This window comes from Haemaphysalis longicornis, unplaced genomic scaffold (genome assembly GCF_048455015.1).
Source record: "Haemaphysalis longicornis isolate Haplotype H1 unplaced genomic scaffold, Haemaphysalis longicornis Haplotype H1 scaffold_12, whole genome shotgun sequence".
Taxonomy (NCBI): domain Eukaryota; kingdom Metazoa; phylum Arthropoda; class Arachnida; order Ixodida; family Ixodidae; genus Haemaphysalis; species Haemaphysalis longicornis.
In genome coordinates this window covers 103,104,151-103,129,923 of record NW_027526225.1, presented here as the reverse complement: position 1 = coordinate 103,129,923, position 25,773 = coordinate 103,104,151, and the positions used below count along the sequence as shown (strand labels likewise).

Sequence of the window (25,773 nt, the reverse complement as noted above, 5' to 3'; positions counted from 1 at the left end):
GAATGCATTAGTAACAGCTGAAATTGACCCCATTGGACGCAATGCAGAATTCATGTTCTTAAGTTCGTATCAGCCATAATTGTTCATATCATCAAGATTCCACTGTAGCTGCTTTTCTTGTTTGCTTTTCTGTTGTTGCAATGGAGCAGAGCAACAGCAGAGGCACCTCTGCTCAAAGGCACTGACAAGTAAGAAAAATGCGCATTAAATTATCAAAGGTGCACTTACATGTATTGCGCAGGCAATGAAAATGATTAGCAGTTGAGTTAAGCTGTGTGACAACGTGAGCAAGTTGGCTCTTTAGCAAATGTAATGGGCAGTGCACAGTTTGGAATGACTGGCGTTAAAAGTAGCCTTCTTTTTGGGTCCATTGTCTGCCGTTTGTGCCTTCTGCTCTACTTAACACATGTAATACCCCTGTCACACGGGCAGTTTCAATCACGATTGAGTCGATCCGGATCGAGCTCAATTCGGATCGGGCGCTGCTACACGGCAGTTTCAATCGCGATCGAGCCGGATCCCGCTGGAACTCAATCCTGGTTTCCCAAGTGCGATTGAGGTTTCCAAGCACGATCGGTAGAAGGCGGTGATACTCTCATTCCCGCTGACTAATGGCGCAGAACTTAAACTAACGCCAGAAATTGTATGAAATAACTTGACTCAAACAAGCGTGCGGGAGCATTTATATAGTTACGTATACCTACGACTACTCAAAGTTACCAGACGCTGGCCGTGAAGCGCATTCCTTGCGCCATCTGGCGTACGGGAGTGCAACCGGCGCAACTCCTCAATTGGGATTGAAACGAGCCGTGTAGCAGAGCCGGTGCACCGAGCGCACTCGAAAAGTCAATTGTGCTTCGCTTCAATCTGGATTGAGAGTGCCCGTGTGACAAGGGTATAAGCGCTTTGGAGTGGTATAAAAAAAGGCCACCTTGGGGTGGACTGTGGTGCCACTGCTGTTGCTGTGTGCTGCTTTGTGTGGCCCCCGTTTTCTCACAAGGGTCTTCTTGCCCGTTGCCCTCCCCCGTCGTTCTCTCAAAGATTCAAGATCACGGCAGGACTATGGGAACTTTTACATCGACTCGGAGAGTATGCCGCCGTGCGGGGAAGGCCACCCGAACGCCGGTACTGGGAGCGCTTTTAATGGCTGCATGCGTTGTTGTTCTACATGCTGTTGTGACCCCTTCTGGGGATCTGCACGGCTTTTGCTTGTCTGTGGTTAACTGAGCAACTGAAAAAAGAATTACCTGCACTGGAGTTGGTTTGATGCAGAGGATGTGTGGCCCAGTTGCTGATAAGAGGATGCCCTACGTTGGTGCTGTAATTTGTGGTCCTGTCTGGCACTGCTTTTCGTATTTGTCGATGTTATTTTGATCAGCGCTTTGATGCACGTGTAGGGTGTATCTCAAAAAAATTAAAGCAGTTTGACTCAACGTAAAAGCTCCTGGGAAGTGCGGAGCCCGTCATGGGGGGCTGTGGCGGCCTCTCTTGACTAGTTTCAGCATCAGCCTGACGTTGATACCGAAAGTAGTCAAGAGAGGGCACCAGAGCTCCTGAAAAGACCTATAAAGAGACACTGGAAGACACAGCATTTGTGGCAACGGCGCAGTGTAAAGATAACCCGAACACATTGCATATGAGTAATGTGTGCCTCTGGCGCAAAGGGATGGACATTAGCTTCGTAACGCGAGGGACTCGGGGGCGATCCCAACCAGGGGAGGTGGTTTTCTTTTCAAAGCCTGTTTGGGTGTGTGACACTGTGACTCCGTGGCCCCGGACACGCTGTGACGATAAGCGGGGCACCTAAAAGGCTCTGCACTTAAAAAAAAAATTCTGGAAAGCCGAAGCTCGAAGTGGGGAAATAGCTAGTGGGCAAGCGCTGAAGTTAAAAACTCAGTGGCAAACGGATCATGACATTGCCAAGTGCAGGGCAACATATGCTAGCACCTGTATATGCCATTGTGTGCTTGGCTTTTAAGTGCAGAGCACTTTAGCGGCTCACATTGTCGTCGTAGCTCGCTGCAACGGTTGATGTCAAGCGACTGCCAGAATCAGACGGCGTAGCGAGATAACGGACCCAGGTAGAGCCCTGCGTACCCATCGTAGGACGTTGCGCAGAGGCTTCGAAAACCAGGTGGTTTAAATAGTCATAAACGTTCGAAACACGTGAACTGCTGGTGGTTGTCATACATCTCCTTGTTGTTTAGCACAAAGAAAACTGCAAGTAAGCTTGAGGTGAAATATATTTAATTAACCGGAAGTGCCCGCATTCATTTAGTTAGGAACGCTTGCTGGGTTTGTTTTTGTGATAGTAAGCAGGAAAAAGTGGCAGTGCAATGTCACCACGTGCGGAAAGAAAAGCAAGCACAAAAAGAACAGAACTCCCACTGGCGCAGTTTCAGGCAGGCGGCGCGCGAGCACTGCGGAGGCGGGAAATTTGAAATGCTTTGGGTGGTAGCAGTGTGTGGATAACTGCGGTACAGCTGATTATGGTGAATCACTGCTCTGCACTTCCGACAGCTTTCACATTGAGTGGAACGGCTTTTTCTTTGTTAGTACTGTGTGCACAATGGCACAACATTGCTGCCGCGTAGGGTGCCTGGTCACTTGTACCACCAGGTAATGTCTCGTAATGCAAAATTGGTCTTGTAGCCATGCTTTTGCCAGAGTAACGTCACTGCCTCAATGCGTCTGCTTCAGTACCATTGTGAGCCAGTGTTATTCAGATTCATGCAGTTTTATTCGGGTATTTGATATAGGAATGGGTGCCAATTCATTGCAGCCACTGACAGGCGCCTTGAAAATAAGGGTGACATGAGGCTGGTTACAGTGTTTCTTGCACCTTGAACTGTTCGTCTTGTGAAAGGGCGGCCAATTGCAACTTAGTTTAGGATGCCATCGTACCACTGCACCACCGTAAGGTCCGTCTTCTGACGGTACTCGTCGGAGCCTACGAGGGAGGAATAAAGGAAAACTAGGAGAGAGCTCTGAATGGCAGGCTCAGAGCCTGGTTATGAAAAGAAATGTTAGTCAGTCTGTGGAGGAAATGTGATGACGGTGTCATTTGTGGCAAGCAGCCAACCAGTGGCCGGTTGTTGGTGTGGAGGAAATGTATTGGCAGTGTCATTTGTGGCAAGCAGTCAACCCGTGGCCGGTTGTTGGGCCAACTTTAAGCGAAAAAGTCACGCTGTGTCTAGAGCGCCGTCCAACTGTACTGCAGTGTAGACCATTTATAGTGTAACCACTTATAGTGCGGGCCCAGATATAACGCTGGTTTTTGTAACCACCGGTTTGCCTCCCACAGAATTCAATGAATAAGCATACTGCTTAACACCTTCGTGACCGCAACAAAATCTACTGTTTTTGGGTGTCCCAGGAAATATTTTTTCTTGCCACAGAAAATTATTGATGCTGAAGTGTAAGATACCAAATGATAGAGAAAGAATAGGGCTTTCTAACAGGAATAATGTAAAACAACAGATTTATGACAAATTTTATAAAAAAAATTATCGAAACTAAAAAAAGTAACAAAAAGAAAATGAAAATGGTAAAAACATCAATGCCACTTTGCACAGGGTACACATTAAAAAATTTTGAAATATAAAATTTTAACATAAGGACCTTATAAAGGAATACTGCAGAAATGAGCTCTGTAAGTACAAAAGTTCTTGCGTACATGCAATTATATAAACACCAGTGCCTACTGGCTGTTTTGGGGTATATTTTTGGGTATATTTTGGGAATTTTTTTTTTGTGGCCACAGAAAATGATTGGATGCTAAAGTGTAAGCTATGAAATGATAGAAGAAGAGTGGGGCTTTTCAACAGTAATAATTTTAAACAACAAAAGCATAAGGAAGCTTATCAAAAAATGTTGTGAAAACAAAAAAGTAACAAAAAGAAAAATTGATAATCTCAATACTATGTTGCACACGGTAGACATGAAAACAATTTGAAATATGCACTTTGAACCTAAAGAGCTTATAGAATAATATTGCAGATATGAGTGGTGTAAGTACAAACATTATTTACATACAAAAATATAAATATAAACACGGACAGCCACGCTCTGCTCCGGAGCGCTACGCCGTGGTCAACCCCGGGCCGTTATTGCAGTGAAAACTCGACTCTCAGTGCAGCCGGCACCAGTGGTCTTGGCCGAAAGACGTCGACACCCTGCAGATAAGAGCTGCGGTTTTTAGAACAGGGCCGGGTCTGTTTACAACAACGCACGCCCGCGATAGAGCGACCAGAGAAGAAAACGAAACTGACTGGCGCACACCTGGTGGTGGTCCGGGGCGACTTGACACACTTTCGCCTACCGTACTGAAGCCCGACGAATCGAAGTCATCTTTTGTGTCTGTGCTGCTACCATCATACACAGATTCAAGCTCAGATACATTGGAATCTGTCGAAATTCGTCGTTCGCGCGAAGCATTGGCCAGCGGCGGCGACGCCATAACTGAAACCACGTGAGCTCGTCTCCCTGCCGGCGAAGGACATTGAAAAATACCCCCGCGGCGGAAAAATGAAACTCGAAAGCGAAACTGATAAAATACTTCCTCCTTTACCATTTGATGCCGTTAGCAGTCCATAAGCGCTCAGAGAGCGCCGAAATTTGGATTTGTATTCATCGATAGCATACTCTCAATGGGAATAGGTGCGGTCACGAAAGTGTTAAAACGCAGTTGCCTGGAGCACAATACCATTTTCAGTGCAGTGTTTTGGCGGGTCCGCTGATCAACCAGCGCAGCTGGGGCATCGTTTTAGGGTCGCAAGAAAGAAAAGTCATTCGATGCAGCGCGCACTTCCCAGTTCTTCGCTTACTTAGATACAGAAAAGAAACAAATAGGCGCCCTTTAGTTTTCGTGTTCAGTTTGCGCTGACGCGATAACCAAAAGTACCCTTGGTCTTGGTGCACCTTGAAAGATAGCTAGCCTCCCCCCACTCTAATTTGTTAGTACGTTGTGCAGATAAGTAACCACCCTTTCCCTTTTCGAACATCTGGAGATAGCGAGTTGCGACATCATACGTTTCCCCCACTTGTACATTGTGCTGATAGCAACCGCCTTTGGCATCGTGAATGCAAGGTGGGGTGGAAAAAAGAAAATCCGGCTTGTGTTTTTATCACATTGTCCCGCCAGGATAAGCTGAGCTTTTTCGCTCCCAATGGCATCGGTTATTCTAGACGCTAAAAAACGCATGCATGCTGTCTCAAAACACAAACACAAAGGAAGTTGAAGCCAAGCTCGCGGTAAGACTATGCAGCCACATCTGATGCCAAAAAAAAAAACACAAAATAATGAAGGTGTCTCTGTTTTAAAGTGGCGTTTATTTGAGTGACGAGAAACAAAGAATTACTGAAGGGTACGTTGTGGTGTGCTCGAATTCGGGCATGTTTTGTTTATAGTGCGGTACTGCTTGTAGTGTAGATCTTAGCGGCTACCGCGACAGATGTCATATGCGGTCTAAACTATATAAGCACTCTACTAGGGTGACCTCCTCCGCCGTTTTGCATTAAAGATGTCCCGTGTGCACTACTTCACTCTCCCTAATGTAACCTGAAGTAACCTAACCTACCATAACGAGCAGAAAGCAATCATTTAAAACACCGAAAACTAATGTACTAATGATGTAAAAAGTGTATATATAAAAAAAGGCAAGAGCCGGATTCGAACCATTGTCCTTTGTGTCAAGAAGCCATCACGAAACCTCTACACCGCCACAGCAGACACTCGGCCCTGTGCCAGCCTAGTCGTAAAAATTCCGAGTGTTGTTGGACGCCACTCTAGACACGGTGTACAAATTAGGCGGAAAGAAGGGGGCTGTTGCACTCCCCTTCTCCTGGTGGCGAGATTCCACTCCCCTGTGGGTATAAGCTCGCCACTTCCTGTTTGCACCCATCGCCACCTATTGGTGAACACTCCTTATAATGTTTTGAGCAGCTGCTGAAGGAACCCCGCTGTTGAACACCTGTAGCCTAATGGATAGAACCACAAGTTTTGCTGCAATCGGCCTGGGTTCGAGCCCCAGCAGTGCAACATTTTTTTTCATGACTACATGTTGTCTTTTTTGCTTTAAAAATGTCTTATCTTGGCCTGATTATACCCATCCTTTTCTCAAAAAAAAAGATGCTTCGGTATCTTTTAGGTTGGTTTAGGGGCGGGGCGTGGCATACCAACGCGTTTAATCAACGCTTTGCGTCGCACTGGAAGTGTGCTGCCTGGCTTGTTGTGCCTGTTGGCGGGGTCGGGGGGGTGGCCGAGGGAGGTGGGGCCGAGGGCACTGAGGCTTGCCCCGCAGGGCCCGGCCGCCTGCCTGACGTGCGCCAACCTCCTCCCCCCGCCGGGCCCCTCCTCTTCCCTTTGAACACGCAAGGCTTCCCGCCGGCCCCTCCGGAGATCCCCCCGGAGGCCCTCGAGTGCCTGGTGCCCACCATGCCCTACTTCGAGCTGCCTGCCGGCCTCATCGTGCCCCTGGTCAAGGTGAGGGGGCCTAACTTGCACTCTCCCTCATTCTCGGCTGGGGCGGAACTACGGGAACCCGCCTCTAGTTTGCAAAAGCAGCAGCAGCGATGGTGGGGGGAGCTGTTGACACGGGACGTACTGGGGCTCTGTGATTTACTGCCTCAACCCACTGCGGTGGGTTACACCCGCCGCAGTGGCTCGGTGGCTAAGGCATTGTGCTGCTGAGCACAAGGACGCGGGTTCGATTCCCGTCCACAGCGGCCGCTTTTCTGATGGGGACGAAAAGCAAAAACGCCCGTGTGTACGAGATTTCGGCGCACGTTAGAGATCCCCAGGTGGTCAAAATTAATTCGGAGCCCTCCACTATGGCGCACCTTACCGCCTGCGTTGCATCGGCGCGTTAAACTCCACAGTAAATCAATCAAATCAATCCACTGTGGTGGTTGTGTGGCTTAGACATTGTGCTGCTGAGTCCAAGGATGCGGGTTCAATCCCTAGCTGCAATAGCTGCTTTTCAGATGGAGGCGAAAAGTGAAAACGGCCGTGTGTTGAGATTTCAGTGCACATTAAAGATCCCCAGGTGGTCAATATTAATCCGGGGCCCTTCACTATGGTGCACCTCGTAGCCCTGAAGTATCTTTGGCTTATTAAACCCCGCAATCAATCAGCCAATCAATTTACAGTTTCAGACCTAAAGGTGCCATGCAGACAAATTGGTGTTTTATAGTGTTGTTAGTGCTTGTCCTTCACCAGACGTTGCTTTACTCACTGAGAAATTGTACAATTGAAGCCGTAATTTTTATTTTCCTGCTGAACTGTGTATTTCGTGGCATCTGCAATGACGTGTCTAGGAAAAGTACTGAAACGCATGTAAGTATGCAGACTACAGCTGCAGGGAACAGCAGAACACCTTGCTTGCTGTCAGCCCTCCTAGATGTCCACCCTCGCTTTGTTTTTGACCAGATTTGTGCTTGAATAATGTTTGTTATGGTTAATGTACAGTGGAATTTCGATGATACGATTCTGGGTGATACGAATTTCTGTGAAGTCCTGACGAAATTGTATTGTTTGCAATGGAAAAAATTTTGGCTGTTACGAATGGTGCTGTGTGGCCTGGCAGATGATACGAACGAGCTGGTGAGGCCCCCGACTGCCGAGCGAGCAAGCAGTGGCGACGTACGAACTCTCTCTCCCCTCATTGTCACTCTTTATCCGAAGACGGCCGGGCTGTTGTTTTCTGCTCGCGAAAACGTGCCACGCATGCCACAGACACCCTGACGCTGCAGCGGAACCACCCGCACGCTGCATGTGGCACGACCGTTGGCGGCAACATGGCGGCGGTTTCGGCCGCAAAGTGGTTCAGGGCGCTCGAGCAACCTCTCCTGATTGCTTTTTAAAATGCCGCTCAAGGCACACACGAAGTTGGTTGTGTGGTATAAAGGAGCTGATAGTCTGGGCAAAAACGGTACTGTAAACCATCATCCGCGCCGCTAGTGAAATCACTCCCGCTGTCTCAAGCGCGTTTCAGAACTGCCGCCATGAGGCGTGCACCTCCCCATTGGCGCAAGTCATCAGGCTCCTCGCACTGCCGCTTACGTGGCGGTTCATTTTCTGACCGAGGCAGAAGCTGCCGTGGGCGCAGAATCGCCGACACAGGCGTGAAAAAAATCGCACGCGCAACGCCAATGCGCGCAAATTGCGTGCACATTTGCGTCATTCTGTTCGTGCCTTGACTGTTGCGGCGTGTACTGAGCTTGGGCCCTGCAAATGAGGAGACGATCAAGTTTTACGCACTCCAGAAGGACTGCTCGGCGACATGGAGGTTTAAAAAAGCAGAAAAACATTACAGATTTCTTCACGCGAAAGTATGAAAAGAAATAAACCAAAACTTTTTAGTGCCTAATTTTGTGGTCTGTGTTGGTTCGTACAACTTTTGGATGATAGGAATCTTTTTCGCTATACCGCAAAATTCTTATCATCGAGTATATTAATTAACTCGTTTCGTGAAACATTGGGTATGCTTGACAGACAGAGTCACAGAAGACAATGTCGCTTATGCCACTCGGCCAGTGTAAGCTCAGCACGCTGGACAGCTATGCAGCTATAACTGGCATATTTCGCAACATACACACTAGTGCTTCTATGTTTACGTGTTCGTTCGTAACTTGCATTGCTTGCAAGAGGACGCGGGTTCGATTCCCGGCTGCGGTGGCCGCTTTTCTTATGGAGGCGAAAAGCAAAAACGGCCGTGTGTACGAAATTTCGGCGCAACCCCCCCAGGTAGTCAAAATTAATCCGGAGCCCTCCTCTACAGCACGCCTCATTGCCTGCGTTGCGTCGGAGCTTTAAACCCTACAATAAATCAGTCAGTCAACTTTTATTGTTTACCCCCACCGTTCTTACTGCTGTGAAAAGAATGTGCACTAAATTTAAGTGAAAATAGCTTGTTCTGCAAGCTTATAAACACCACCTAACTTGCGTTTGCTTTTGCCGGCCTCAGCCAATCGCACAGCTGCCCATAATACATCATAGGTTCTAGTGTGGGAAATGAGCTAGTGGGTCGCATGACCATTCCCTTTTTTTCTAATTATAGAGCTTATTTGAGCAAAAATTACGTTAAAAGTGGTGTTAGTGTTATTCTAATATGGCAATCTTTCGAATAAACCAAACTTGCATTTTGTCTGCATGGCTCATTAACACGGCTGATCCACAGGTGGTCCGAAGTTTCTCCATGCCATAGGAATATGTGTGAAAAGGAATGTCAGATTGCTTCTTAGGGAGTTTTCAGTCAATTCAAAACTGATAGTTGAAGAACCCCACTGTTGAAGCAGTTTGCTCTTAGGCACTAAAGTTGGTCGTACATCAGCCGTAAGCTCATCACTTGTGTGTCCTCTCTGGATTCCCTGCAGTGCTTGGGATGTCGCACGAGATACTTTAGCGCCCACCTTGTGGAGGAGCGCAAATGGAACACACGTAGCATACAGTGAAGCCATCCTTTTGTTGTCACTGTGTAGGCTTGGCAGTAAGGAAATGGTAGTGGGTTTTGTGGAGGAGACACTTTAGAGACACTTTTCAAGTGCCTAAGTGGGCTTCTTTGGGTTTGGAGACCTTGTTGAAGAGCAGTGCATTACACTAGCTCTTGGGATATTGCCTTCCATAGCATGCTTCACTTCAGTACTTTTCTGAACAACCGGCGCGTGAGTTAGCAGTAAAGTTGTAGTGTAATGTGGACAAGGATTGAAGATTCACAGCAAGCTGCGAACAGTTAGGTTCACATTACAGTGAATGTTGCTTTTTTAGAGGACCTCCAAAAATTGCTTATTGTTGTGGTTTTTAATGGACCCCCTATTAGTGTTTTCGTCAGTCTTGTGCAGGAAGCAGCACTGAATGCGAATGTTGATTTTGGAAACAAGGTGTCAGGGTGCATCTTTTGTCGGTAAACTTTACTTAAACTTTCAAAGGTTTAAAGATGTGAGAAACACTATTCCTTCCGCAGCTTGAGGACAGTGACTACCGGCCGCTGAACCCCAAGGACCTGCGCCTGCCTCCTCCAGCGCCGCCTAGCGAAGCCCTGATGCAAGCTGTGGAGATGTTCTACAGCCCACCCTCCCACGAGCGGCCACGCAACAGGTGCGTCATGCCTCACCCCCCAATCATCGCAAGGGGGCAGTGGTCTGATGTGAATACAGCATTGCTTATATATGTGCAGCGGAGACAAGACGTCACTGCATTCTTGACTGTGGGGCCGTTGTTGCTCATACAATTACCCTAAAGTTTCGAGAGAATGCCCTCCTTCGAAACATCGCCCACACGCCTTTAGAAATGAAGCATACAATTTACTAAGATGCCAGAGGTTGCACACTCCCTAAAGTTACGCTAGCTTTGACGCCTTCGAAAGCCCGGGGAGCTCCCTCCGTGAAAACGTCCCACAGCCGTGAACGCTGACAATGTCTCACTTTTGAACAAAGAGGTCCAACCTGTTTGGCTGTCTTACTTGATATCGCCACAGTTTTGGTTGGTGGTGTGGCCACTTTTTTGTAGTTTTTTGCACGTGACCCAAAGGTTTGCCTATCCCCCTGTGGGATTTTTTTTTTTTCCCCGCTTGATGGGCATTCTTGGTGGGTGTTCTTTCGGAACTTTATGGTAGCTTTTGTCAGTTGAGGGTCATGTGTACTTACTTATGAGAGTATAGGTCAGTACTTGCATCGTACTAGGCTTAGATAGCTGAATTCTTCCCGATAGTTGCTAAGCTTCTTTTGGGCCTGTTTGGCCTTGTTTTCGCTATGTGGAAAACACGCATTCTCTCTGCCCGTATGATTACAGCAGTACAAGCAGTGTTGCCAGATTGGAAAGGGGTTGCGACACCAGCCGCCTGTCAAATTTTCACCAGATTTCACTAGCAGAGAATTGTGGCCATTATAACTTATTTTTGGCTCCTGCATCTCTTCTACGCATGCAATTTGCCGAAGCGTAGTCTCTAAGATGGTGTTATTCATCCCATCATGGAAAGGGCAACCTTGATTACAAAACAGGTTTGAGTGATGGGAAACAAAATTTATTAGTCATATCTGTCACCGTGCTAGTTAAAATAGCTGTTACTCCATTTTCTGTCGGCACGCTCGCACAAAAAGATTCCGCGAATCCAACACAATGCTCACTGTACTTTTTGTCTATCTTAATGTTCAAACAAAAATCCTGGTGCGGTGTATATTTCTCTGAAATTAATGGGTGAACGTTTAATATTTTACTTGTAATTGTGCAATCAACATGGTATACAAAACAAGTTAGTGCGGAATATGTAAGAGCAGAAGCACTAGTGGGATCTCCTGCATGAAGAATTTCGAAGGATGTTACTCGGTGTGCTTTGTTATAAGAATGAAATGTGACATTTGAGTTTTCATTACTTTCCAGGGGGTGTGAAAACGAATAATATTTATCAAACGCACTAAAACACACACGCACTCCAGTAATTTGAGTGACTATTCGGGTTTAGTTACTGGAAAAGCTTCCATTCGGGGAAAAAAAAAGACATGGTTCAAAGCAGAAACATACTTTTTTCACCACGTTCCACCAGACACTGTGTGGTGTAGCCGTGCTGGCACCGAAACACCAGTAGCCCCCAAATTTCACCAGATTTTCACAATCTGGTGGTGAAGTTCACCGTCCGGCAAATCCTGGTACAAAGCGTTCATGGAGGCATGCAATGGCAGGGGTGTTAGCCGCTTTGCTGCTTGGGAACTCCATTTGGGCACTTTGGTTTTATCGCTGTGATGGCGCTTAGTATCCATTGGTCTTTCACCGTAACACTGCATTTCTCCACGCGCCGTCCTTCCTGGAGCCCCACTCGCGTTGCAGGCTGTTTGCAACCTCATAAAAATTGTGAACGCGGTGACCAGAGTACGGGAGCGTCTTCGTTATCTCAATACGAAATCTCCCTCCCTCCTATGACTTAATAAGAGGTGAAGAGGGCTAAGAACAGGAGTTCAGGGGAGTGTTCCCCTTTTCTGTGTGCGCACAGTGATTAGGACTGGTGGTACTGGTTGTATCTGACAAATGCCAAGCCGTGTAAACAGTGGGACACAAACACGCCAGTCGTACCCACGTAAAAAGAGATTGGTTATACACGCCATATATAGGTTGTACTCACTGGCGAAGCACTCATGCGGGAAACCGTGTGAGTGCGCCGTCACTAGTTACGTCGGGCTCCGCGGGATGGCGGTACTTGTCCGTACTAAGCACGTGATGCGTGTTGGACGTTCCAAACTCCACCCCACCAAACGCAAAGTAATGCCTCGACTCTAATGTGAGTGCGATTAATAACACCTCTGTTGACACCACCGTTGAGAATCGGGTTAAAACGGAGCAGACGACGCACGCCGGTGTTTCTTTTTCTTTTTTTCTTTTTTCCCCCGGCCAGGCGCAGTGGCACAAGCCGCGCCATGTCTGTGGCAATTCGGCCACCTCCGTGGCCGTTTACAGTGTTGCCAAGCGAAGAAATTGACAGCTAAACTTTTCCGTGAATACCATCTATAGCCCAGCTGTGGTTCCCGATCACGATGGCGGTGGGAGTTACCCAGCTTAGCATAGTACGCCATCTTTGACGTGAACAGGAACTTAATCACACATCACAGTGGTATTTTTCTTGACCCCCCCTTTGAAGTGTAGTGCTAGCACCATTGATGCTCAGCCTCCCCCACTCGCAGCGAGGGCTGGGAGCAGCTGGGCCTGTACGAGTTCTTCAAGGCCAAGAGCCAGCACGTGCGCACCAAGAGGCCCTCCGGGGAAGAGGGGGAGGGGGAGGAGGGGGAAGGGGAGCGGGACAGGGGAGGGGAAGGAGGGGATCGGCGCCGCAACGAGCGCCAGGAGGAGCAGCAGCAGCAGCAGCAGGCCAAGGCCAAGGCCAAGGAAGGGGACAACCAGCTGCCCCTGCGGGAGGACCCCAACCGCCGGAAGTACCGCGAGAGCAAGAGGCAAGTTGTTGCCCCCTTTTTTTGCTGTTCCATTTGAGGACCTGTGCTTGCAATCCCTATCTGTTACATGGTGGTCTTTAACACTTTCCTGCCCACGGTTGGTAAAGCAGTGATTTTTGGTAGTCTAGCAAATAATTTTTTCCCAGTCCCAGAAAATATGTAAGATATAGTGTTTAGCACCAAAATATAGGAGGGTAAATTTTCTTTGCAATGGTAATTGGCTCAAGCGAGGATATTTATGTGGGGAAAAAAGAAAAAAAAAAGTTGTGCAGAAGAATTTTGCGACAAGCACGAAAAATAAGTAAAAACACCAGTGCCGCTTCCGCAGAAAAAGCACGCAAAAAAATTGAAGATACGCATTCTGTACACATTTTAGCAGTGCAAAACTCCTGCAAATATGAAATTTCTAGCTTCAAAAATTTCTTGAATGTCCAAAGAGAGAGAGAAATAAACGTTTGTTGCGCAAAAAAAAATGGAGCAATAGATGATCTTCGATGCTCTGATGTTGATCAACCAGGGTGGGTGGCATCCCTAGCCCGGGATGCCATGGCCTTCAGCTGCTTGTCTGGCCCGGGTCACCAGGCCGTGCTGGTTTTCCAGGACCTCCCACTGCTCTGTAGATGGCGCCAGGGCTTCTGGGAGTTTCTTGAAACCCCTGCACTCTTATACCATGTGGTAGATAGTGTTGGGCGTCCCGCAGAATTTGCAGTCAAAACTGTAGAGACTGGGGTAAATCATATGCAGTTGCGTGGCGTGAGGGAAAGTGTTCGTTTGAAGTCTTATTAGTTGAATTGCTTCGTCCATGGTGAGTTGCGGATGAGGAGGTGGGTATTTTCTTTGAGCTAATCTGTAGTGTTCCAAGATGTCCCTGTGGTGTCGTCGAATAGGTGGGAACAGCAACGGGGGAGGAGTCTGATCTTCTGCGATGGTGGTGAGGGTATTAGTCATTGCCCGGTGGGAACAGAGGTTGGCGGACTCACTCATGAGTCCACTCACTCAGACTCACTTGGACTCAAACTCACGCGTGAGTTTGAGTTTGAGTGAGCGCGAGGCTGGTGTTGCATGGTGAGTTTGAGCCCGACTGACTTTGAGTACGCCTGAGACCGAGTGAGTTCTGAGTACATTTTGAGTTCTGAGTGCATTTTGAGTTCCGAGTACATTTTGAGTTTGAGTACATTTTGAGTTCTGAGTGCATTTTGAGTTCTGAGTGCATTTTGAGTTTTCAGTACATTTTGAGGTTGTACTGCTGAGTACATTTTGAGTTTTGAGTCCGAGTGAGTTCTGAGTTTTGCACTCACTGTGAGTTTGAGTTTGAGTGAGTGCAGATGTGCTGCTCAGCAATGAGTCCGAGTTTGAGTGAGTGGTGATCCGAAAATAAATTTGTGAGTGAGTTTGAGTGAGCTGCGCTATTTTTGCTGAGGTATGGGTGGGAATGGCCTCGGGCGGCGGCATCAGCCACCATGTTACCCTCCAGAAGCTCGTGTCCTGGTGTCCACACGGTATAAATGTTCGGTTGATCATCTTCTTTTTGGTCCTGCATTTTCAGGAGTATTTTGAGCGCCACTTCAGAAATGAGGCCCTTCTGGTAATTTCTGCAGGCCGCTTGCGAGTCCGTTAGTACGATAATTCGATTTTGAGTTTCAGTAAGTGTTGAAGTGGCCAGGGCAATCGCTGCCTCTTTAGCGGTGTCGGTGTTGTCAATTTTGACTGTTCCCGAGCATAGCTTGTTTCCCTTTCTGTCAAGGACGCATGTTGCATATGCTCAGTTGCCCCTGCTCGAATACTTTGTGGCGTCAATGTACCGTGTTCCGCTGTCGTTGCCGTAGGCATTTTTGAGTGCCCTTACCCAGGCCTCTCTTTGTCCCGTGTGGTGTACGGGGTGCATGTCGCGCTGTACATTGGCCACCATACTGCGATCCCTCAGGCACAGGGGTGTGCTCTTCTCGCTTTGAGTGTCCAAGTTTGCTGCGTACCCGAGACGGCGTAGGGTAGCGCGACCAGTTTCCATGTGCTTTAGCTGTTCTGTTTGGCTGACCTTGTGTGCCTCCGCAAGTTCCTCCCAAGGGTTATGCACCCTTAGTTGGTGTAATTTCTCAGTCGATACCTTGGGTGGTACACCCAGTGCCACTCTTTCTCATTTCTTTTCTTTTTATTATAATTTTTTTAATGCCACAATTTACAGTTTTGATACCTTTGCATTTGCTAGAGCTTGTGTTGAACAGGGATATCGAATTCATGGCTGGTTTTTGCAGTTCCGCTTTTTGTACTAAAATCCGATCGATAAAAGTTTTCCTCGGACTTAGCGCTGCGAATATCATCCAAAAATTCGCGTGTAGGCCCGTCCAAATCCCTAGAAATGCGGCTTTTCTGCGGCGCGATCAATTCGCAATGTCGACGCCATCGTCGTATCTTCAGATTCAGAGTGCCCGTCGTATGACTCCGGCGGTGCTGTAAAAAATCAGTGCCACGCGAAAAACCAAAAGAAAAGTAGGGGTAAATATCTCCACTATTCCGTGGGAAGCGCCAACTCTCGGAGCGCACCCGGGAAGCATCAAATTCAAACGAGAAAACGTCAAAATTTGAGCTTGGGAAAGCATTGATAAACTACTATCGATCTGAATAGGCGGGGGCAGGAAAGTGTTAATATAATAACGCAAAGTGAAGTGAAGCTTATCAGTTGCTTGATAGCTCCGAGTGGGAACTTGGCGTTTGTTGAGGTGTGTGTTAGAGCTCTGAGGCGGTCGCTCAGTGGCGGTTGATTCTTCTTCTCACGGGGGCTGCGATCTTTAAAAAGAGTATACTCCTCAACTATTTGCAAGCGGAGCTGTTGTAGGTTGAGCCCTTTTGGCCGTCTTGTGCAAGGGTAGGAGCAGGTTTTTAGACCCGCCGGCAGCTTCTATCAGTGGGTCGCTATATTTCTGGCAAGGCGGTTTCCAGGCCCACTGATAGATGGCACAGTGATCTTGGAGGGGCAGATTCCTCTGGGAGGGAGAAACGTTGGCCGCAGGAGGCTGACGTTTAGCTGCCGATTCCTTTGCGCGAACCATAGAATTTGTGCAGCGACCTCGCTGCCGTTCTTGGGCAAGTACGTGTTTACTTTCGAGAGAGCCACAGCTCCACTGTTTCAGCGGATTTCACACTGGGCGGAACTGAGTACAGTTTTCATTATTATTATCATCATCATCACTGGGTTGGTCCATCTTGAAACTGTGAAAAACTTGCAGTAGGTTTATGCGGCCCTTTTCTTGTGATGCTGTTATGTTGTGGGTAATTTACTAGCTGTTCAATCTTCGAATGCGTGTACCATGTAAGGTATTCCAACTCACTTTTTTTTCCCCCTACTTTTCAGAATACACGTGTACGTATATATTGGCTTACTATTGCCGCGTATATTTTGTTTTTTCTGCAGAAACTAAACTGAGCTGAGTGTGCCCCGCAGTTGAGCGCTTGTACAGAAACAAAAACCAAAATGAAAGCTTCACGAGTAAATGTAATATGAACTCTACCCCCTAGTTTGTAGAGTTTAAGAAGAAAAGGGTCGTGTATCAGATACCGTTGAATTGTGATCGCGTGTATGTTGGGCGGTCGGTGAGGTGTGTGAATACTAGATCCGGAGAGCATCTTTCGTCCCTGGAAAGTAGGTCCTGGAGCCACTTGTTACTTCATTGCAAGAAATACAAGTGCACCCCATACTTCAATGCCACGAAGAAACTGTATGAACACAGTAATCAAACAACAAGAGAACTAGTGGAAGTTTTCCCACATTAAGAGATTGGGAGAGGATTGCATAAGCCACCCATCATTATCCCTGTCAGATAAGGGGGTTGGTTTGCTGGAGTCAGAGTTGTGAGTGGGTAAGGGTGACCAAGAAACTTGCAGCTGTTTTTATCGATGTGCGCAGTCATTGTGCATGACCAGATGTGTGGGTATATTGTAGAGTAGAGCCCGAGTGGCGCCACACCGCTAGCCGTCACCGACTGCGGGAGTGATGCCTCCAAAGAACAACGCTACAGCGCTCAGTTTGCGGAACAACAAACAGCTCTCTTTAATCCACGCCCATCACATTTATACAGAGTGTAGGCGCGCCACTTCCCAGTCGCTCGAATTATAAGGTGGCGCCACCTACATATGTAAATGTTATTTTCTGTAAATAGATTTAGTTGATAGTCAGCGCCTGTTTTGTCCTACTTTCTCGGTCCCCCATCGTGTGAGCGCTGTTCGAAGTGTCCGACCATACCGACTAGCTCAGCTTTCTTTACTGCTCAAGTAACATATGTGCAAGCTATCCTTCAAATGTTGAGAAAATTTAGCTAATCCATTACTTTTTTTAAAGTTGATACACTATCACCTTCGCCATCTTTTGTTTATTTGTTCTTTTTAAGTTTGTGAAGCACTGCAACGTTCCCTCTACCAAAGGGCATTTCATCTGGCATTGGGGCAGTAAAAGGAGCTAATTTAGTGCATTTGTTCAAAAGTACACACGATATCCCAAACCATTTGTGGTTCTGCGGCATTATAGGTTTGTGTGTCCGACTCATTTGAAGTTGGTTGGCGGAGAGGCCGATATCTCCAACTCAGCCTCTTTTTTTTTTTTTTTTTTTTTTTTCGCCGGCGCTTTTCAGAGTTTGCACTTAACTGTCTACAGGGTCCCACCTGGACTTCCGCCCTTCTGATTTTTAAGGAGGGAGCAAGGAGCGGGCGGCAATTTGCTCCCTTATTGAGCAGGGAGTAAATAAACTCAACATTTTGTGTGCTAAATGAAAGTGTGTTCTTTTTCAGAAGCTTAGGGGCCGGGTGCATGTCTCGTAGAAGGGCAAAACCCCTCGTTGTCTCGTGGCACTTAATGCCACTGTCTACAAGCAAACTGTATGTTTTTTGTTTTTTCATTTATCTTATTCTCTCATTCGCTCCGAATGGTAGTCACTGTTGTTGTTCTTGCAGTTGTCGGGGCGAAATACTGTGCTTAATTGAAATGCGTAATGTATGCACATGTTTGCCAGGACTGTACTTTGGTCTTCCGTTGTTGACCACAGCGTACACTAAATAAATAAATAAATCAGATATGCAGAAAGCACTTGTTAAGTTATCATATCATCCTAAAGGCTTATCATTACTTCGGGATCATATGAGCTGTAGTATCACAGCAGTATTTTGATTAATGTTTACAAATACGTTTGCGTGTCATCACTGATTGAAGACATCAAGATAACAAAAAAAAATCGCAAGCTGTAAAAAATGCACTGATATGTTTTTTTCTTTTATTTGATTGGAGGATTTACAGAATCCTAGAAATTGAAGCATCCAAACTTGGTTATCTTGTTAATTTTCAGCATTCTGAAGAAAAAGAGATTTGACAATCCAAGGTTCGTCGCGAAATTTTTTTGGGGGTGAAATACGTTCCAGTTTTTGTAGACAGCTGGAAACGGGAATACTAATCTTTTTGAACGCATTATTTTACAGCGAGCCGATGAAAACCGAAAATGCCGCTCCAAGGTTTGTCAGCAAATTGAGAGGGCAAAACGGGTCCGATACGAGTGACGGTTTGTAGGTGGCCAGAATTGGGGCTTTTTCTGAGCTCAGTTAACTTGTTACTTTACAGCAAGCCAATGAAAATGGAAAATCCCACTTCAAGGTTTGTCACAAAAGTATGGGGTAGGGGAAGACACACGAGCCCCGTTCTTCCTTCTAACACAAGGTTCTCCCCCCCCCCCCCCCCTTTTCTTTTTTTCTTTTCCTTTGGCCTGCAGTCCTCCAAGTTCGAGGCAAGATGAAGAGCCGTCGAGAAAAAAGAAGCGCAGCCGCAGCCGGTCAGAGTCCCGGTCCCCACCCAGGCGCAGCAGCCGCCGCTCGAGGTCGCTCTCCCGGTCACGATCGAGATCTCGGTCGAGGTCACGGTCACGCTCAGACTCGCCCTCGAGACGCCGCTCTCCCGAGCGCAGCCCTACGCCACCTTCGTTCTTGTGAGCACTGTACTTCTGTACCTCACCGTACCGTGTGGTTTTAAAGTGTCTTGCTGAGTGGGCAGGGAGTTTAGAGGGGCCATGCAGACGAAACACAAGTGCGGTTCATTTGAAAGATTGCCTCTTTAGAATCGTACCGACACCACTTTTTAACGTACACTTCGCTCTAATAAGCTATATAAGTAGAATCTCGATGATACGATTCTGGGTGATACGAATTTCGGGATGATACGAATTTCTGAAAAGTCCCGGCGAAATTGCATTGTTTGCAATGGGAAAAATTTCGGCTGTTACGAACGGACCTGCGCGGCCCGGCGGATGATACGAACGAGCCGGCGAGGCGCCCGACTGCTGAACAAGCAAGTGACGGCTCTCTCTCCCCATTTGTCACTCTTCTTTCTCCAGAAACGGCCGGGCTGTTTTCTGCTCGCGAAAACGCGCCCCGCACGCCCCATGCGCGCCGCGAAACCTCTCGCACGCTGCGCGCGCCGCGGCCGGCGGCAACAACATGCCGGTGGCTTCGGCCGCGAAGTGGCACGGCCGCTTGAGCGACTGCTTCTAGCCGCTCTTTAAAATGCCGCTCAAGGCAGACACGAAGTTTCTTGTGCAGTAAAGGAGCTGATAACGGTGGCGAAAACAGTACTATAAAACACCATCCGCGCCGCTAGTGAAAGCGCCCATAAAATATCTGCCGGAGTGCTAAGCCTAAACATCTCGGGCGGAGCCAGCGGGCTGTCTCGAGCGTTTCGCAAGTCGTCAGCGTCTTTTTCTGACCGAGGTAGGAGATACCGCGGGCGCGAAATCGTCAATGCGGCCTTGAAAATACAGCGTGCGCAAAGCCGAGGCGTGCGAATCGCGTGCAAAAACGCACCATGCGGTTCACGCTTGACTGTTGCGGCGTGTAGCGAGCTTGGACACCGGGAGTGAGGAGACAAGCGCGAAGCTAGGCGAAGCGTTACGCGCTCCAGAAAGGACTGCTTTGTGATGTGGGGGGTTTAAAAAAAGCAGAAAAAAAAATCATGGATTTGTTCACGCGAAAGTAAGAAAAGAAATAAACGAAAACTTTTTTCAGCGCTCAATTTTTTGGTCTGTGTTGGTTCATACGAATTTCGGATGATACGAATATTTTTCGCGGTCCCGCGAGATTCGTATCATCGAGATTCTACTGTAATTAGGAACAAAAGGGAGTGGCCGTGCGACCCACAAGCTCATTTCCCATGACAGAACCTATGTCATAAGTGCCCGCTCTGCGATTGGCTGAGGCCGGCAAAAAGCAAACGTAAATTAGGCAGGGCTTATAAGCTTGCCGAATCAACTATTTGCGTTAACAGTTTCGGGACCATGGAAAAATCAGTTGTGTTTCGGTGTTCCGGGAAACGTTTTTTTTCTTGCCACAGAAATGGATTCGCCGCTAGGGGGCCGATACAGCCGTGTGCACCTCGTCTCGGCTCCCACTTCATGACCAAAAATCAGCGGATCTACCTCAAGAAGCACGGGCAGGGGTGGAACAGCTGCACCATTTGCGCCATTGAGCGCCAAACGTTTTTACCTGCGCTATTGTGCGCCGAACTGCCCCTGTTGCGCCAAACCTGCCTGAATGAACTAAGGGGGACGCGGGTCTTAGAATGGTCGAAAATCGCGAAAAAAATGCATTTTGGGAAAAAAACATTTTTTTTGAAGTCTCCATACCTTCAAGCACCGACTCTTATAGTTTCACCGCTGAATTAGGTGGGGAAATTCTTAAAATCGACTTTGTAAAATCGGCAGCGGGAACTTCGCGCGCGCGCCACACTCGAAGCAGACTGCCGGCGGCGGCCATCTTATGCTAGCCTGGTAGCTGCCTTCTTTCTGGGCTATGTTAAAATGTCGTCGCATGAGGAGAACGAGCGTTATCACCGATTTCGCGACGATTGTTTACGAGCCGCTGGTTGGCAGGAGCACGCGCGCTGGAGCAAGCACTCCGTTCCACGTCTCTGGCTGGCGCGGTCCCCCCGTTTCTTTTTTTTTTTTTTCCTTCTTCTTTTTTTTTTTTTTCCCCGAAGGTTTGGTTTTACGCACTTGCTGGGGCTGAGAGTAGGTGACCCCGCATTTTGTAAACCTCCAGATATAGTACAAGAACTGCATGACAGAACCAGTGACAGCTGATCGGGCAGCCATGGCCTCAATGACGTCGCTTAGGCCATGCCAGGGGTGCATAATGAGGAGAACTGAAGAGAGCGCGGTTGGTTTTTCCGCGTCCTTCGCAGCGATTTGCGCGCTCACCGCTTCACGTGCACGTGTAACATTTGGCTCGGGTATTCCTGGCAGTGTAATCTAAACGTCGCGCAGGTTTACTTGCACTGCTCAAAGAGTGTTGCAGGGTCCCTTTAACTTCACTGACTCTTCTCCCGCCTTTAATTGGCCTTAGATTTTTCTTCTAGCATGCGAGTCAGCGAAGTGCCGCATGTGTGCTTGTGCGGAGCTACTTGAACTTCACAGACTCTACTAAGCTTCATGCAGTCTACAAACTAACGAACTAAAGGCACATTCTTCCAGGCACAAATTGTTTCGTGCCTTAGTTTCAACTGAGCAAATGAATCGCGACGACCCGCTAGCGGCCGGCTGGCTCTCGAAGGGTCGGCGAGAGTCGCGCAATTAAGCCAATTCATCTCGAGTGGCCGTCATACGAAATTGGCGAGGAGGATGCAGAGGGAACGACAGCACTTCCACATTGATTTTTGAACTGAATAAAATCGCGTAAACGCACCGAAAATGGTCGAAACATGGCTTAGGGACTCCAGACTACAATTTGTGCAAGTAATCCCGCAATGTTTACAAATCACTTCAGTGTCCCTTTAACCGCCAAAGGAGCTGTAAATTGCCATCATAACGTCTGCAAAGGCTGGTCATGATGGTGTAAACTCAGATATCCTCATAACACAAAACCCTGTAATTTTTTTTTTAGGTGTTTGCATGGAAATAGATGAGCATAATTGGCTGTAGCAGATATTGCGAGGTCTACATTTTTCGGTTTATCTATTGAGTAGTAACTTTGAGCATTCTGCTGAGCTTAGGAATTTTAGATACGAGTGATGGCTCGGAAACACAGGACACACACAAGTGCTGTCTGGAGACGGACCTTTGTTGAAGTCAGTTAACTTAAATGTACCATGCTCGCAACTAAAAATCTGAACAAGCTTTTTCAGGTGATTCCCACGATGTCACAAAACTGACTGAGCCGTAATACATAGTACAAAGCCCACCACAAATTGCCGTCCTTCAACCTGAATTCAAGGAGGTGGATAGTGTTGCATTGTGTCTGTAAGATCAGGGAATAGTGATGCACATGGTGCCTTTCCATGGACAATATTGCATCGAAAATTCCCGAGTTAACTGGTCACCATTGCATTTGGGGTGGAAGGCATTTTCTATCGTGCAAAGAATCTGGAAAAGGTTGAAACCTTAGGGACATGCCAGCAATGAAAAACAGTTGTTTTTGGAAGTTAGGAAGGAAGGAATGGGGAATTCTAGCATCACTGGCTGAGAAGGAGCAGTAAAATCGCTGCGTGCAGCAAGAATGAATTTGCGTGTGTCTTAATTTAGCACACGGTCGGGCTGGCACCAGGCACAGGCATTACTAACGATTTGCTGAAACCTTGTACTGCCTTTTGCCATCGTAATCAAGTGTTGTTTCAACATGCAGCTTGTTTTAAGTGCAGAGCACTTTAGGGGCTCACCTTGTCGTCGTTGCTCGCTGTAACGCTCGATGTCAAGCGACTGCCGTAATCGGGCGGTGTAGCAAGTTAACAGACCCAAGTAGGGCCCGGTGTACCGTCGAATGGGCGTCCTGCAGAGGCTTCGAAAATCGAGCGGTTTAAATCATTGTAACCATTTGAAACTTGTGAACCACAGGCGCAAAGAATACTGCAGGTACATTTGAGGGAAAATATACGTAATTAACCGGCAGTGACCCACGTTCATTTAGTTAGGAATGCTTGTTGGGTTTGGTTTTTACGATAGTAAGCGAAAAAATGGGGCAGTGCAACGCCGGCACATGCAGGAGGAAAAGCAAGCACAAGAAGAACAGAACTCCTGCTGGCGCAGTTTCAGGCAGGGGGCACGCGAGAACTGTGGAGGCGGGAAGTTTGAACTGCATTGGGTGGTAGGAGTGAGTGGATAACGGCGCCACAGCCCATTATGGCGAATCACTGCTCTGCACTTCCGACAGATTTCACGTTGAGTGTAACGGCTTTAATTTTTTGTTGCCCTTTATGCGAGTGTAATGTAATGCTAACTTCGGGCAACCCTTGAAAAATATGCTGTCTGTTTACAGTGGCTCAGCGTACAGCGGGGAGCCCAGGGATTCCAGGTTGGACGAGTCCAACAAGGGCCACCAACTACTCCGAAAAATGGGTGAGCGACTCCTTTTCTGGCCTCGTGAAGTTTGTGTGCATTAAAGGGGGCACATTCGTCTTAAAGCAAAAAACTGTTTTTACAGTTATGATGATGGAAATTATGGAGCATATATAGTTTTTCATTGCGATTGTAGATATAAAATTTGTTTTCCTGTAAAACGACTGTACTCGAATTTATTTAGGTTTTTATATATATTTGATTTTGTGACAGCTTTTGTAAAAAAAGCTGCTGGAGGGATGCAGCTGAACAAGGTACCAGTGAACAGTGCACAAATCAAGGAGTGTAATGAGACTAACATTATCATTCTATCTGGTTTGTAGCAGACATTACGACCTTTTGAAGTTTGGGCCTAGAAGGCAAAACTGGTTTTTGTGGTTCCGTTCTTTCAAGCCCAAACTTCAAACGGTCGTAACTTCGGCTACAGACCAGATAGAATGACGATGTTAGTCTTATTGCACTCCTTGATTTGTACACTGTTCACTGGTACCTTGTTCAGCTGCATCCCTCCAGCAGCTTTTTTACAAAAGCTGTCACAAAATCACATATATGGAAAAACCTAAATAAATTTGAATACAGTCGTTTCGAGCAAAAACAAATTTTATATCTACAATCACAATGAAAAACTTTGTATGTCCTTCAATTCCCATCATCATTAGCATAAAAATGAAGTTCTTGATCAAAGACCCATGTGCCCCCTTAACTTCACAGTAGCCAAACAAGAGAAGCTTTAGAGAAAGTTCTTTGGCAGAATTGGAAAGCTACAACACTTCTTTTCAGACAAAGTACTTGCCACATAGAAATGAAAGTTGGGGTGTAGTAGCCTAAAACAAAAATGTTCAACAATTGAGATGGCTCGCTAGTTTCCTCATGAAAACGGTGCATTGCTGTTGGTCAAGATGAGCTGCCGGAGAAGTTTGGAGGAGGATCCTTCAACCTGAAGTGCTAGCAACAGCAGGTAGTCCTTGTTTCCTGTTTCAAAATGCTTTCAAAGCTGGGTATGCACTTATTGGAGACCCCACTTGACATGGTATGAGACAAAAGTGATGAAGGGATGATCAAGTGCAGAATATCTGAGCCGGCTTTGTTTTAGAATCACAGCAATGGTCGTCCTATTGCTTTTTGCGGCTATTTTGGGTAGCATGTATTGTGGAAAAGTTCTGAGATTTTTAACACGAAAGTGTTTTATTCCCGGATACACAAAGATTTCAGTGAAGTCATATCTGTCACGGAAATGACGCCAGTACAACGAAGCAAGCGGCCTGTAAAGGGTGCACACCTGCTCAACCTTGAGTACTAAAGAGTACGTTACACTTAGCATTGTTCGTTTTCGGGCTTTATATTTTAACGCGAAAGTGTTTTATGCCGGGATACACCAAGATTTCACTGACGTCATATCCGTCACGGAAATGACGCCAGTACAGCTTTGCCGAAGCGACCCGCCAGCAGGACGTCGCTCACCAAGCAAACCCACAAGACAGCCGCCGACCCGCAAACCATGTTCAGCTGCAGATTTGCTGCACATTTCACTTTTGTGTTTTACCGATTTCTATGACAGGTATCAATCACAGTTTTTTTTGCTTATCAGTTCCTCAGCTAGTCAGGCTGATAGTACTTGTCTGTTTTCAGGGTGGGGAGGTGCTGGCCTCGGCGCAGCCGAACAAGGCATCCAAGACCCTATTCACCCTGGCGACGTCCGAGACAGGCAAGACCTGTACAAGGGCGTCGGCATCAGCCTTCACGATCCGTACGAAAACTTCCGCAAGAGCAAGGGCCAGGCGTTCATCAACAGGATGAAGGCGCGGACGGAAGACGTCGTCCTCAAGTGAAGACGGTCGCCTCCCCATCACCCGACCCACCCGCACACGCGTGCATTCGTCATTTCTTTCTACTTGCCAAACAAGTTTCACACCCGGGCCATCTGTGTTGTCGTCCCATCTAGAAGTAACTTCAGTTTTGCCGCTTGCCTTCTTGTGTTTGTCCCATAATTTTTAACCGCTCCCCCCCTTGTGGTTCAGGGGGGGGATTGACCTGTTCTTCATGGAGTGGAACTAGGATGAGGCGAGTGAACTCCCCCAAGGGGTGGAATGAATTGTGTTGCAGTGATGATGTACAGAGCGAGGCTGGCATTGATTAAATTCGAAGGTTGCTGGGCAAACCTTCAGAAAGGACGTCCTCTCAGGCTTGGTCTTCTGAAAGCGCCTCTCTGTCCCTTGAAAGAACTGCACAAAGATGGGCTCCACACAGCCTGGAAACCATTACCAGTCACGGTGAGTTGTGAAAAACTGGCTCACTTGGCATGCCAAAAGCGTAGTGCCCGTCTCTCTGCCACTGCTTTGTCTGCTGCCTTGGCCGGCTGTTGACCAAGTCGCACAGTCAATAACCATTGCATCAGCAGGCAAGACAATTCAAGTGCCTTGTGCAATGTGTGCAACGACTATTTGACCTTTTTACAGGTGCATCAGTGCTCAAATTGTGAGATTTT

General features: G+C 47.4%; 1 protein-coding gene across 11 annotated transcripts in view; it reads left to right on the top strand.

Annotated features, from left to right (window-relative positions):
• The window catches only part of Scaf6 (SR-related CTD associated factor 6), a 56,298-nt gene extending 30,839 nt beyond the window's left edge, over positions 1 to 25,459 (top strand). For 8 of the 11 annotated variants that reach the window (XM_077693964.1, XM_077693963.1, XM_077693971.1 and 5 more), the window contains 7 exons: positions 1,042 to 1,125; positions 6,303 to 6,484; positions 9,963 to 10,096; positions 12,670 to 12,936; positions 18,684 to 18,896; positions 23,209 to 23,288; positions 24,918 to 25,459. In XM_077693964.1, coding sequence (XP_077550090.1) covers positions 1,042 to 1,125; positions 6,303 to 6,484; positions 9,963 to 10,096; positions 12,670 to 12,936; positions 18,684 to 18,896; positions 23,209 to 23,288; positions 24,918 to 25,117 — 1,160 coding nt within the window. In that variant the 3' untranslated portion in view covers positions 25,118 to 25,459. The remainder of the gene's footprint in view (positions 1 to 1,041; positions 1,126 to 6,302; positions 6,485 to 9,962; positions 10,097 to 12,669; positions 12,937 to 18,683; positions 18,897 to 23,208; positions 23,289 to 24,917) is intronic. The other 3 variants (XM_077693968.1, XM_077693966.1, XM_077693969.1) reach the window with 2 other exon arrangements.
• Positions 25,460 to 25,773: the final 314 nt, after the last annotated feature.